At 53.9% G+C, this 11,507-nt stretch overlaps 1 protein-coding gene across 1 annotated transcript in view; it reads right to left on the bottom strand.

The window, feature by feature from the left end:
* Positions 1 to 416: 416 nt before the first annotated feature.
* REXO1 (RNA exonuclease 1 homolog) overlaps positions 417 to 11,507 on the bottom strand; it is a 42,033-nt gene continuing 30,942 nt past the window's right edge. The window contains exons 10-16 of the mRNA XM_072919296.1: positions 10,970 to 11,083; positions 10,300 to 10,373; positions 6,721 to 6,831; positions 6,314 to 6,429; positions 6,013 to 6,151; positions 3,526 to 3,646; positions 417 to 2,582 (exon numbers count right to left, since the gene is read on the bottom strand). Coding sequence (XP_072775397.1) covers positions 2,494 to 2,582; positions 3,526 to 3,646; positions 6,013 to 6,151; positions 6,314 to 6,429; positions 6,721 to 6,831; positions 10,300 to 10,373; positions 10,970 to 11,083 — 764 coding nt within the window. The 3' untranslated portion in view covers positions 417 to 2,493. The remainder of the gene's footprint in view (positions 2,583 to 3,525; positions 3,647 to 6,012; positions 6,152 to 6,313; positions 6,430 to 6,720; positions 6,832 to 10,299; positions 10,374 to 10,969; positions 11,084 to 11,507) is intronic.

Raw genomic sequence — 11,507 nt, 5'->3', positions numbered from 1 at the left:
ACCTCCCACTGTCCCAGGCTGCTCCAAGCCCTGTCCAGCCTGGCCTTGGGCACTGCCAGGGATCCAGGGTGGGCACCCTGTGCCAGGGCCTGCCCACCCTGCCAGGGAACAATTCCTGCCCAATCTCCCATCCAGCCCTGCCCTCTGGCAGTGGGAGCCATTCCCTGTGTCCTGTCCCTCCAGGCCTTGTCCCCAGTCCCTCTCCAGCTCTCCTGGAGCCCCTTCAGGCCCTGCCAGGGGCTCTGAGCTCTCCCTGGAGCTTCTCCTCTCCAGGGGAGCACCCCCAGCTCTCCCAGCCTGGCTCCAGAGCAGAGGGGCTCCAGCCCTTGCAGCATCTCCGTGGCTGCTCTGGCCTGGCTCCAGCACTTCCCCTCCACAACCCATCCACAGGCAGAGCAGTCCCAGACTCGGGAATGTGCATCTAGTCAACACTCTTTTATTAAAAACAATTACAAAAAGTTACAGGTTACAATCGTTCTGTACAACCCAACCAAACCTCTGGTGCCTGGGGAGGTGATGGCAGCTCGGGGCCAGGCCTGGGTATGGTTCCACCCTCCCAGGGACATCCCCTGACACAGGCAGCCCCCCACACCCCACCCCAAAACCTCAGTTTAGGGACCGTGGGGAGTGAAGGAGGTGCCATGGCCTGGAGGAAGGCCCTGCCTGCCCAGCCCCAGCGGCTGGGATGGAGCCAACAGCCCCAGGGGCTGCCTGCTGAGGAACAGGGAGAGGCAGGAGCCACATCTGAGCCTGCCCTGGCTGCTCCAGGGACATTCCACCCCTGCAGCCAGGGGTGAAGATAAATGGGGGATAAACATGGCAAAGAGGCAGAAGCAGGAACAAACCTTCCCTCCCCAGCTGGGAAGTGCTGAACTCTGTCTCTCCCCCAGCCTGGCAGGAGCAGCACTGTTCCCTGCAGGCAGGGGGACATGGGGACAGCCCAAAGTGGCCCAAAGCTGCTCAGGGGTGGGAGCCCCAAGGCAGGGAAGGAGCAGAGCTGGATGTGGAGCTGCATCCCCAAAACTGGGGTAAGGAACTGGCTGCAGAGGAAACACAGATGGGCTCAGCAGCAGCAGGAGTCTTCACAGCCCCACTTCTCCTGGTGGCTCCTGGCAGAGAAGCCACGTCCCTGCTCTGAGGGCAGCAGTGGGATGGGGAGAGTTCACCAGGGCCAGAGCTGGGGCACAGCCCAGCCCACAGTCCTGCCACAGGCTGGGACAGCTCAGCAGGACATGCAGGGGACACAGCTGTCCCCAGACCCCGAGTGAGTGAGCCTGGCTCTGACAGGAACCAAACCCCACTGCCCCCAGACGGACACAGGGACACAATCCCAGCGCTGCAGGGACGGTGAGGGTCACTGCCCTGCGGTGAAGGTGCTCCCTGAGCACAGCTGAGAGACCACAGGGTCCATGGGGATTGCTCCCCTCAGCTCTGCTGTCCCCAGACAGCAGCAGGGGCAGGGCAGAGGGACCCCCCAGTGCCACCCAGTCACCCCAGTGACAGACACACTCAGCAGCTGCTTTAGTCCAGGTGCCAGACACAGCTGAGTCCTTTGCTTTCTGCACAACTCCCAACATGTAAATGAGGTGAAATGATTTTCCCCTATTGCTTTTCCCTGGACCAAGTCCCTGCAGCAGGGACAGGCTGCTGAGGCCACCCTTAGGTGCAGCCTTACCTGCACACCCAAAAACCTTGTTCCCTGAACACAAGCTCACTGGGGCCCTGCTGAAGCTGAGGGGCAGGGAAAGACCCTTGTCCTACCCTGCAGTGGTGGGATGCAGACCTCCCTGGCTCTGGGAGCTGTTTGTCCCCGTCCTGCCTCATGGCTCCCTGAGGTCTGGGCAAGGTGGGACACTCGTGGTTTCCCCTTCTGCACTGACTGCAGAACCAGGTGCCAATTCCCAGATCCCACCTCATTCCTCTCCCTCCAGCTGCTCAGAGCCAGCCTCCCTCTTCTGCAGTTCCACAGTGGGACTGCACCAGGATCTCTTCCCAAGTGCTTGACCCTCAGCTCTTGCTTCCCACACCAGCTACACAATCCCCTCACAGCTTCCTGCCCAACCTTCTTCCATCTCCCCCCTCTCCAAACACTGCTTTGGAGTACAGAGGCAATTTAAGTTATATTTGGGAGAAAACAAAAAAACAAGTAGTAAACAATCTACCTTTAACTGAACCAGAAGGATCCTTCTGCACATCTCCAACCTACCTCTAACAAGCTTCTCCTAGGAACCAAGAAGTTCTGGCTGTGCTACTCAAAACCACCTTGCCAGGCCCAAAAGGCGGTGCTTGGACCACAGAGAATCCCTCAGGTGGATCTGAGGATCTGAGAAGCACCACCTGGACAGGGGGACTGCAGGTGTGTGCGTCCAGGAGTCCTGCTGGGATGGCTGGGGAGCAGGAACATGCTGCTGGCATGGGGACAGAGTGGCTGTGGGCATTTATTGCACTGCTTCTTCACAGAGGTGCAGGAGAACAGCAGAGAGACAACGCAGGTCATCGCTTCACCTTGGCATCTTCTCTGATCTTCCACACCATCAGCTCCATGCAGGCTCTGGCGTCCTCACTGGAGTCGTGTCCTTCCACTGGGGACACAAACACAGGCGTGGCAGTGACCCCTCAGCTCAGCTCAGCTCAGGGAGTTCCCCCAGCTGCTCCCTGGCCCCTGCAGCCACAGCCACACCTGGGAGCACCCTGAGCCACAGACAGGGATTTAAAGAATTCCACAGAATCACAGAATGGTTTGTGGTTTATGGTTTGTTCAAGCTAATCCAGTTCCACCCCTGCCATGGCAGGGACACATTCCTCAGTCCCAGGCTGCTCCAAGCCCCGTCCAGCCTGGCCTTGGGCACTGCCAGGGATCCAGGGTGGGCACCCTGTGCCAGGGCCTGCCCACCCTGCCAGGGAACAATTCCTGCCCAATCTCCCATCCAGCCCTGCCCTCTGGCAGTGGGAGCCATTCCCTGTGTCCTGTCCCTCCAGGCCTTGTCCCCAGTCCCTCTCCAGCTCTCCTGGAGCCCCTTCAGGCCCTGGAAGGAGCTCTAAGGAGTCTCCAAAGCCTTCTCTTCTCCAGATGAACCCTCCCAACAATAAACATGTATTTTTTTCCACTAAACCCACACTTTTTGCTGGGCTTGGGCTGACACCATCAGCTGTGGAACAGCTGGGAGCTCCCCCAGCAGCGTTTACAATGTGCTCAGGGAAGACAGGAGGGAACAGGCCCCACTTCCAACAGGAGGGCCCTTCTCAGCTGGCCAGAGACAGAAGGGAGGGCAGGACCTGGCCTTGGCAGAGCCACCCTCAGCCCTCCCACACCACTTCCTTTGTCCCACTCAGCACAGGGAGAGCTCTGCCCTCGGAACAGGGCTCACACTGAAGCTGTGGCTGAGGCTTCTTGTGCCAGCACATTCCCATTTACCACCCACATGCAGGGCAGAAAACGCCAGGAGCAAGAGGACTGGGGAGAGCAGAGGAAGGCAGGGCTGAGGAGAGCACAGGCAGGGGGAAGTGGCTCCCTCAGAGTCTCACCGTTGTCCTGGATGATGCGTTTGAGGTAGTCGGCCATCAGCGTGCGCAGGGCCCGCTTGTAGGGCAGCCCCAGGCGGTGGGGGAACACGATGGCTGTGTCCACCACGGTGCCGTGGATCAGCTGGGGAGGGCCAGAGCAACAGGGTTATTTCCCCAGCCCCACAGGGACAGGCACTCCTGGGGATGCAGCAACCTTCTGGTCACCCCTGGGCTCGTGCAGTGCCCGCAGCGGATTCCCACCCAACCAGTCTGGCAGGAGGCTCTGGCTGCATCCAGGATGATTCCCTGGCAGGGTGTGGGCACACGGCATTCCCACTGCTGTGCCAGCCACAGGCCTGCCCCCACAGCCCTGCAACCTCACATTCAGGAGGTGTCCTGAATCTCAGCAGAGATCTGGAGCTGATCCTGTTGGTGTAACTCCAGCAGGACAGGCCAATCCTTAATCCCCCAGCCTGGAGAAGCTGGAATAGTTCTGGAGCTTCTCCCAATTAAAAACTAAACTGAAGAACCAGCACAACAGCACCTTGTGAGTTGTAGAAACCTTTCAAAGTGCTTCCCAGTCCAGTGAGTGGCATCCCTGCAGAGGATTAGAACTGGGTAATCTTGATGGTGCCTTCCAACCAAACCACTGTGGGATTCTGAGATGGGGACAGGAGTGGGCAGGATGTACATCACTCTGCAGAGCAGGCTTGGCCTTTAGGGTGCAGACCAACCCCAAATCTTCCCAGCTCCCAGCAGTGACTCAACAGGAAGTTTTTAACCAGCACCAGCTCAGCAAGGGTAGAATGGGACAAGGAAATTCTATCACTGAATCATATCAGAGAGTGTTTCAAGCTGGCACTTTTTAAAGGGCTTCTACTCCATCCCCTGCCATGGCAGGGACACCTTCCACTGTCCCAGGCTGCTCCAAGCCCTGTCCTTGGGCACTGCCAGGGATCCAGGGGCAGCCACAGCCTGCCCACCCTGCCAGGGAACAATTCCCAGTTCCCAATCTCCCATCCAGCCCTGCCCTCTCTTCTCTGCCTCCAGGCACCAGCTCATGTTGCAGGAAAACCCATAACTCCATCAGTAACAGCTCCACAACTGCCCCAGAACAGCTGCACTTTAACAGGAACAACCTGCTCCACTCCTCGGAATATAAAACTGCCAATGTTATGGATCATCTCCCCTGGACTGCACTCAGCCCTGGCACCCTCCCAGACACACTGGTAATTACTTATGTAGATCAGGAAGAGTGAGGAAACAGGATAATAAAGCTTTAAATAAAACTTGAAATGTCATCAGCACTTGGAAGTTGCCACAGCCATTAGTGAGATATGGCTTTAGTGGCACAGCCCTCGGCCATTCTGCTGTGACACCCCACGGCTCTGCTGGATTGCTCTGGGCTCCTCCTCTTGGCAGCAGCTGTGGTGCTAAGAGAAAATCAAGCCTCTGAGAGGCCAAGGCAGTCATCTCGAGCTGATCCAACTGGAAATAATGTCTTTCTGATTATGATGAAGCCTCTCCAAGGCTGGGATAAAGGGTGCCACGGAGAGGTAAAGTGTTTTACAGGCATTAAAAGCTCCTGCTTTAACCCAGCCCTGGGAGCTGGCAGCCACACAGGCTTCAGCAGGAGAGCTGTGGGACAAAGAATGGCTGAGGGAAGTTCTGGCATGTGAGCACAAAGACTTGGCTCCTGCCTGCCACACGCTCTCCTGGTGACCCAGGACAATCCCCTGGGGCCTCAGTGCAGGACACACTCCCTGCAGGACAGCAGAGCTGGCAGAGGGATGGGCACACCGGGCCAGGCAGGAAACAGGACAGGTAAAAGGTCAGCATAACTCCATCAAAGCAACACCACAGTTCCTAGAAAAGCTGGCACAGAACGCAGATCAGATCAGGCAGGGGTGAGAGGGAAATGATTTGGGATCAGAATCATGGAATGGTTTGGGAGATCTTAGAGACAATCTTGTTCCACCTTCTACTAGACCAGGCTGCCCAGAGCCCTGTCCAGGGCAGCAGAGCCACTAAGAGCTCAGGTGACACCATGAGTGACACACATGACCCCACTCCCCTGCACTTCCACCACAACCAGCTTCACACAGGCGCAGAGACTGGACAAACCATGGAATCCTGGAATGCCCTCAGTGGGAAGAGACCCTCAGGGATCAAATCCAGCCCCTGTCCCTCCTCTTCCCCCATGAGGCTGCTGAAGACCACGATGAGTCTCCTCTAGGCTGAACAATCCAAGTACCCTCAGCTGCCCTTCATGAGGCTCCTCCAGACCCTTCCCCATCCTCACAGCTCCTCTGGACACTCTCTAACAGGTGCATGGCTTTTTTATATTGTGGTGCCCAAAACTGCACACAGGACCTGAGGTGAGGCCACCCCACTACTGTGAACTGCTGGTCCTTGGAAAGAAACAGTTCCTAAATTTGAAGGAGACATCCAACACCTCCCGGGGGAGAAAGAACCACAGGGAGATGTGAAGGCAAGAGCCCAAGTTACCTTTAGTGCAAATAAGTCGCTTTCCAAGCTGTGCCCTATCAGAATGGTGTCTGCACTGAACATGTTCAGTAGGACGGCTTGGACATCCCGCAGGGTGATGCTCGTGTTCTCCAGGTCCTCCTCTGTCACACCTGAGAATCTGCAGAGCAACAGGACACAGGTGGGGTCCTTCACCTGAAGAAACACCTCAAGGCCCAAAGCCCTTAGGGAGTGGTGGTCAGTGGAGTTTCAACAAGTGCTGCCAGCCACACCAAGTTCCTGAGAGAGCACAAAGCTCTGTCCCAAGGAAGAACATCCTCACCTGGTGTTGTAATCCACCACCTTGGAGTCTGGCTTGACAAAGGTGTCGTACACCACCTTCAGCTCCGAGTTGATCACAGTTACTCTCGTCAGCTCCAGTCCTTGCTTAGTGTAGCACTGCAAGGACAGGGCAGATGTGATGAGAGGCACAGCCAAAACACTGTGGGATCTGTGGAGCCCCTCACCCAATGCTGCAGCTCCCAAAACGCAGCAAGGCCAGGCAGCAGCGTGGGCCAGTCAGAGCCTGCACAGCCCTCAAGCCAAACACACCAATCAATAAGAGCTCATTTACACCTCCAGCACCAATATTCAGAGCAGAGAGAATGAGGTCAGGAAACAGCTTCCCTTCAGCCACTTGTGTCACACCTCAGCCAGTCCCAAAAAGCTTTATTTTGGCTTGGGACCCACCATTTCACAGTCTAAGGCGTAGATCCCAGGGTAGCCATCAGTCGTGGGCAGCTTCTCAAAAGTCTTCACAAAGCCATCCAGGCTCTCCTTGCGCCCATCGTGCACGTGTTGCTGAAAGGAAAAGACAGGGACAGCTGGTGATCAGAACAACAAGAAGCCAAAGAGCTCACTCTGACAAACCTCCACTTCAACAAAAGTGGGGTTTTAATCATTTCTTAATGAGGAATAAGTTTTGCCTGCAGTGAGGCTGAGAAGTTCACAACCACAGCAAACACAGCCAAGGGCAGTCCTAATTCCAGTGGCACATCAGGGCTGGCGGCATCGTACTGACAACACATGGAGGAGCAGGACATGGTGTGTCTGGAGAGAAGGAGCTTTTGATATGGAGCAGAATTATTCAGGAAGGGTCACACTGAGGCCTGGCTCTGGTGTAACTCCAGCTCCTGGTTCCTGTGGCCAAGACAAGGCCAGGTGCAGGATCCCACACAGACATCCCTGTGTGAGCACGAGCAGGCAGCCAGCTCCAGAGCAATGTGTGCATCCACACACACAGGAGCTCCAGCCCACCAGCACTTGAGGCAATAAAGGGCATTTCCAAGCACTCAGCTAAAGCTCTAGGTCAACAAGATCCAGCAGGAAAACTCAGGGAGTGATTTCACAAGTGGTTTTAGCCAGTGCATGACTGAGCTGCTGTTGCAACACAGGTACTCCCACACTCCTCCACAGCACAGATCCCACTGGTTACCCTGAAACCTTCCTGGCAAGCAGGGGTTCTAGGCTAGAGGAACTTTAAAGGGGAAGCAGGAACAGGTAACAGAGAGCAAGGCAGAGCTGGGACTGTCCTTTTGCCTGCTGACGTGGCTTTAGGTAAAACCAGCCTGCACCACACCCAGAGGTGATGTTCTCCCTCCCTTATTCCCCAGTGAGGTTTTTTGTTGTGTTTAAGTTTTGTCCGTCCCTAAATCTCCATGTATTTGTGTACAACCACAGCAATCTGGGAACAGCCTCCTTCACCATGCTCAAAGCCATGGAATCACTGAATTCTTAGGCTGGAAAGGACTCCCAAGATCAAGTCAATCCAGCAACCATGGTCACCACTAAACCAGGTCCCCAGGTGCCAGACCCACATGCTTTCTGAATACTTCCAGGGATGGTAACTCCATCACTACCCTGGGAAGCCCCTTCCAATGCTTTACAAACCTTTCTGTGGAGAAATTTCCTAATATCCAACCTCAACCTGCCCTGGCTCAACTCAAGGCTGTTCCCTCTCCTCCTGTCCCTGTTCCCTGGGGCAGAGCCTGACCCCCCCCGGCTGTCCCCTCCTGTCAGGAGCTGTGCAGAGCCACAAGGTCCCCTCTGATCCCCCTTTTCTCCAGGCTGAGCCCCTTTCCCAGCTCCCTCAGCTGCTCCTGGTGCTCCAGACCCTTCCCCAGCTCTGTCCCCTGCCCTGGACACACTCCAGCCCTTCAATGTCCTTCTTGTCATGAGGGCCCCAAACTGATCCCAGGATTTGAGGTGGGGCTTCAGCAGTGCCCAGCACAGTACAGGGCTTCCCATAGGTCTCACCCTACAAAGAATGAAACTGTTCTGGTTTGTCTCGGGATTAAAGGCAGGAGAGACGAGGAACTGAGGCCCTTGCAAAGCTGACATGCGTGGGTAGAGAGGAAACCAAAGCAGGATTTGCATATTTTCCTGCACAGGTCACTACTGCAGGTGCAGCCAGGGCACAGGAACTGCATCATTTGAAGTTAATGAGGCAGCTGGGCCAACACTGAGGCCAATCTCTCCCTGATTCCACAGCTCAAAGGCCTCATGGATCACCACTGCCCGGTGCAAGGGGCTGCACTTGTCCACTCTGCAGCTCTGCTGAGGGAATGGGGAGAGCAGCTCAGCAGCCAGGAGACACCAAACACTTCTCCCTTGCAGCTTCAGCCCTTCCCTCCCTGTGTAATACAACAGAACTGAGCAGTGAAGTGAAAAAAAAAAATAAACAACAAACCCTATTAGGTATAACAAACCCTATTATGTATTTTTGTTGTCCTGAAAGTGCCCAATTCTTCCTGGCTGGGAGGAGGGCAGGGAAGTTGCTCCTGTTTTTGAGGAAGCACAAAGAGCAGGCACTGCAGGCTCCCTGGAGCAGCACAGCTCCCTCCTGCCATCTCCTGCCTCGCTGCCTAACTGCAGCAAACCCAGCTCACTCCACACACCTGAGAGTCACACACTGCATTTCCCACCATTGCACAGCAAAACTATTTCAGTTACACTTGGTTTTATCCCCTGAAGGGAAGCCACTGCTCTTCTAAAGGCTTGGACACACACATGAGCTTTTCTAACCAGCTTACTGCTCCACTTACTGAGAATGGTGTCTCATTACAAATATTTTCTGCTTTCAAAGCCTTTCTTCAGCACTGAAGGATTCTGTGCTCCCCAATATCCCAAAATTTTACTGCATGCTCTGACGCTGAGCAGGCTGTGGATTCAACCTTAAATCTACCAAAGGGTGATGTGAAAACTGGGGGTTTATAAAAAGGAAGGAGAGGGACTTTTTATACTGGGATGGAGGGACAGGAAAGGGGGAATGGCTCCACTGTCAGAGGGTAGGGATGGATGGGATATTGGGCAGGAATTGTTCCCTGGCAGGGTGGGCAGGCCCTGGCACACAGTGCCCAGAGCATCTGATTAAAAAAAAAATAAAAAAATCCTAAACTCATTGGGAAAAAAAAAAAAAAAAGAAAAATAATAATCCAATCCTATCCAATCCAGTGCCCAGACAACTCTTCCTATTGCAACAAACCTTGAATTTTGCTTAGGATCAACTTCTACCTCTAGCTTTTGGTTCTCCCCTGTGTGGCAGCTGCCAAATATAAAAATGCCACTAAAACAAGAGACAAGGAACATGCCCAGAGACCTGAGAGAAAGGCACAAGACAGACTGGGGATGCTGGGCTGGCACACCAACTCTCCTGCTGCCTAAGGGCAAGAAAAAAGCACCTGTGCTAAGGTACCCCAGACAGTGCTCTGCTCTAACTCCACATCTCAGAGGGTTCTTCATTATTTTTTCTAGTGCTGGGCTCCCTCAAAAGAAGTTTTGTGAAACTGTGGTGTTACAACAGGCTCCTTGGAAAGATTCCTCCCCTCATTACAACCAAGGACAGGCAACAAATAGCAAACTTGTCAGAAAAGATTTGTCCACCAGGATAAAATTACCTTAGCATGGGAATCTGGAAAGGAAAAGATGGGAAAAATAGTTTGGCACACTGTTTCCAAGGCCCTGAGACTACTCCTTATGAGGAAATCCCTTATTTCTCATTCCTTTGGTGATTCACTAAAGAACGTGAACTTTTCTATGATGAGCTGGGCAGCTCAGGATAAATGAACCCAGCTCACTCCAGACAGCTGAGTGTCAAATACTGGATTTCCCTTCCACTTCAGAGCAAAACAATTTAAGTTGCACTTGTTTTATCCCCTTAAGGGAAGCCACTGCTCTTCTAAAGGCTTAAGCAAGGATTTCCCAGCCACTGCCACCGTGAGCAGAGCACAAATGTCACTGAGAATAAAAAGGTGTTGTTCCATCACTTACTTTAGCAACCTGACAGCCTGGTGACCCCACAGCTCCAGAGCAGCAGCTGTAGTGGGTTTCCCACCCACCTGGCACTGAAAGAGTAAGAGATGAAGGGTCAAGGAGAAGACTCTTGTTAACAAGAGGCCTGAACTTCGACTTCCACGTGCAGATCCCCTGGATAAGCATGACAATAATGTGTCAGACACAGGGGAAAAGTAACTGTGGGTTCATAGGCAGCAATCTAAAGAGTTTAAGTCTGGTACTCAGCCAGACAAACTCCAGAAGCCACTCAGATGCTCTGGTGGAAAACCAGAGCAGAGCTCAAACTAGGTTAGTGCTTTGCTGCAAATAAATTCAGCCAAGATCAGTGAACTCTCCTGGGAGTGACAGACCTCTAATGCTCCCAGTCAGCCTTTTAAAAGGCTGATTCTTTTCAAAAAGCACAGGAAGGTTTTTTTCCCCTCACTTTTCTGAACAAAGATGAAGCAGCTCTGCTGCAGCCGCAGTGTCACATTCTGAGCACTGCCAAGCCCAGCGGCTCTTTGAGAGGTCACTGCAGTGACAGGCACAGGAACTGCCACCACCTGGGAGTGTGACACGCCCCAAAATCGAGCTCAAAGCTGAGGAAGACTCTGTGTTTGGACTGGAGCACAGGCAGCACGGGCCAATCCCCCCGGCAGGGCTGTACCTCTCTGCTTGCGCAGCCGCCCCCAGTGATGGACACACTCCTCCTTGCGGATGCAGCTCCCCGAGGCTGAGACCATGTACTCGGTGCCACAGCGACAGCAGATCCTGCACGAGGCTTGGGGACAGGAGAGAAACAACAGCCAGGTCACTGGAAGCAGCCCTTCCTACCCCTCACCTCCTTAACCCGGCCAAAACAAAGTAAATCACAATCACTCAATCCCCAAATTATGTTTTCTGTTAAAAAGGATTCCAAATGTTGTTGCAAACTCCTACAAAGGCACAGCAATCCCTCTGAAATCTGCCCCCCCAGACACTTCCCAGAGGCAAACACAAAGACTCTCCAGTGGTTTTGGTCCACATAAGCTGCCCTCAGCTCTGTCAAGGTTTGCTGCATTGTTTCTCCGTGCACAGCAAATTACGTTGGAGTCTAACACAGTTATTTTAAGAAACAGGAAAAATAAGTCATTCTTTGGACACCAGAGCTAATGAAGCCTGGTTTCAAGGGGATCTGTGCCTTGTCACTTCCAAATGACATTTTA

Source organism: Taeniopygia guttata, chromosome 28 (genome assembly GCF_048771995.1).
Source record: "Taeniopygia guttata chromosome 28, bTaeGut7.mat, whole genome shotgun sequence".
Lineage (NCBI taxonomy): Eukaryota > Metazoa > Chordata > Aves > Passeriformes > Estrildidae > Taeniopygia > Taeniopygia guttata.
This window is presented reverse-complemented; position numbering and strand designations above follow the sequence as displayed.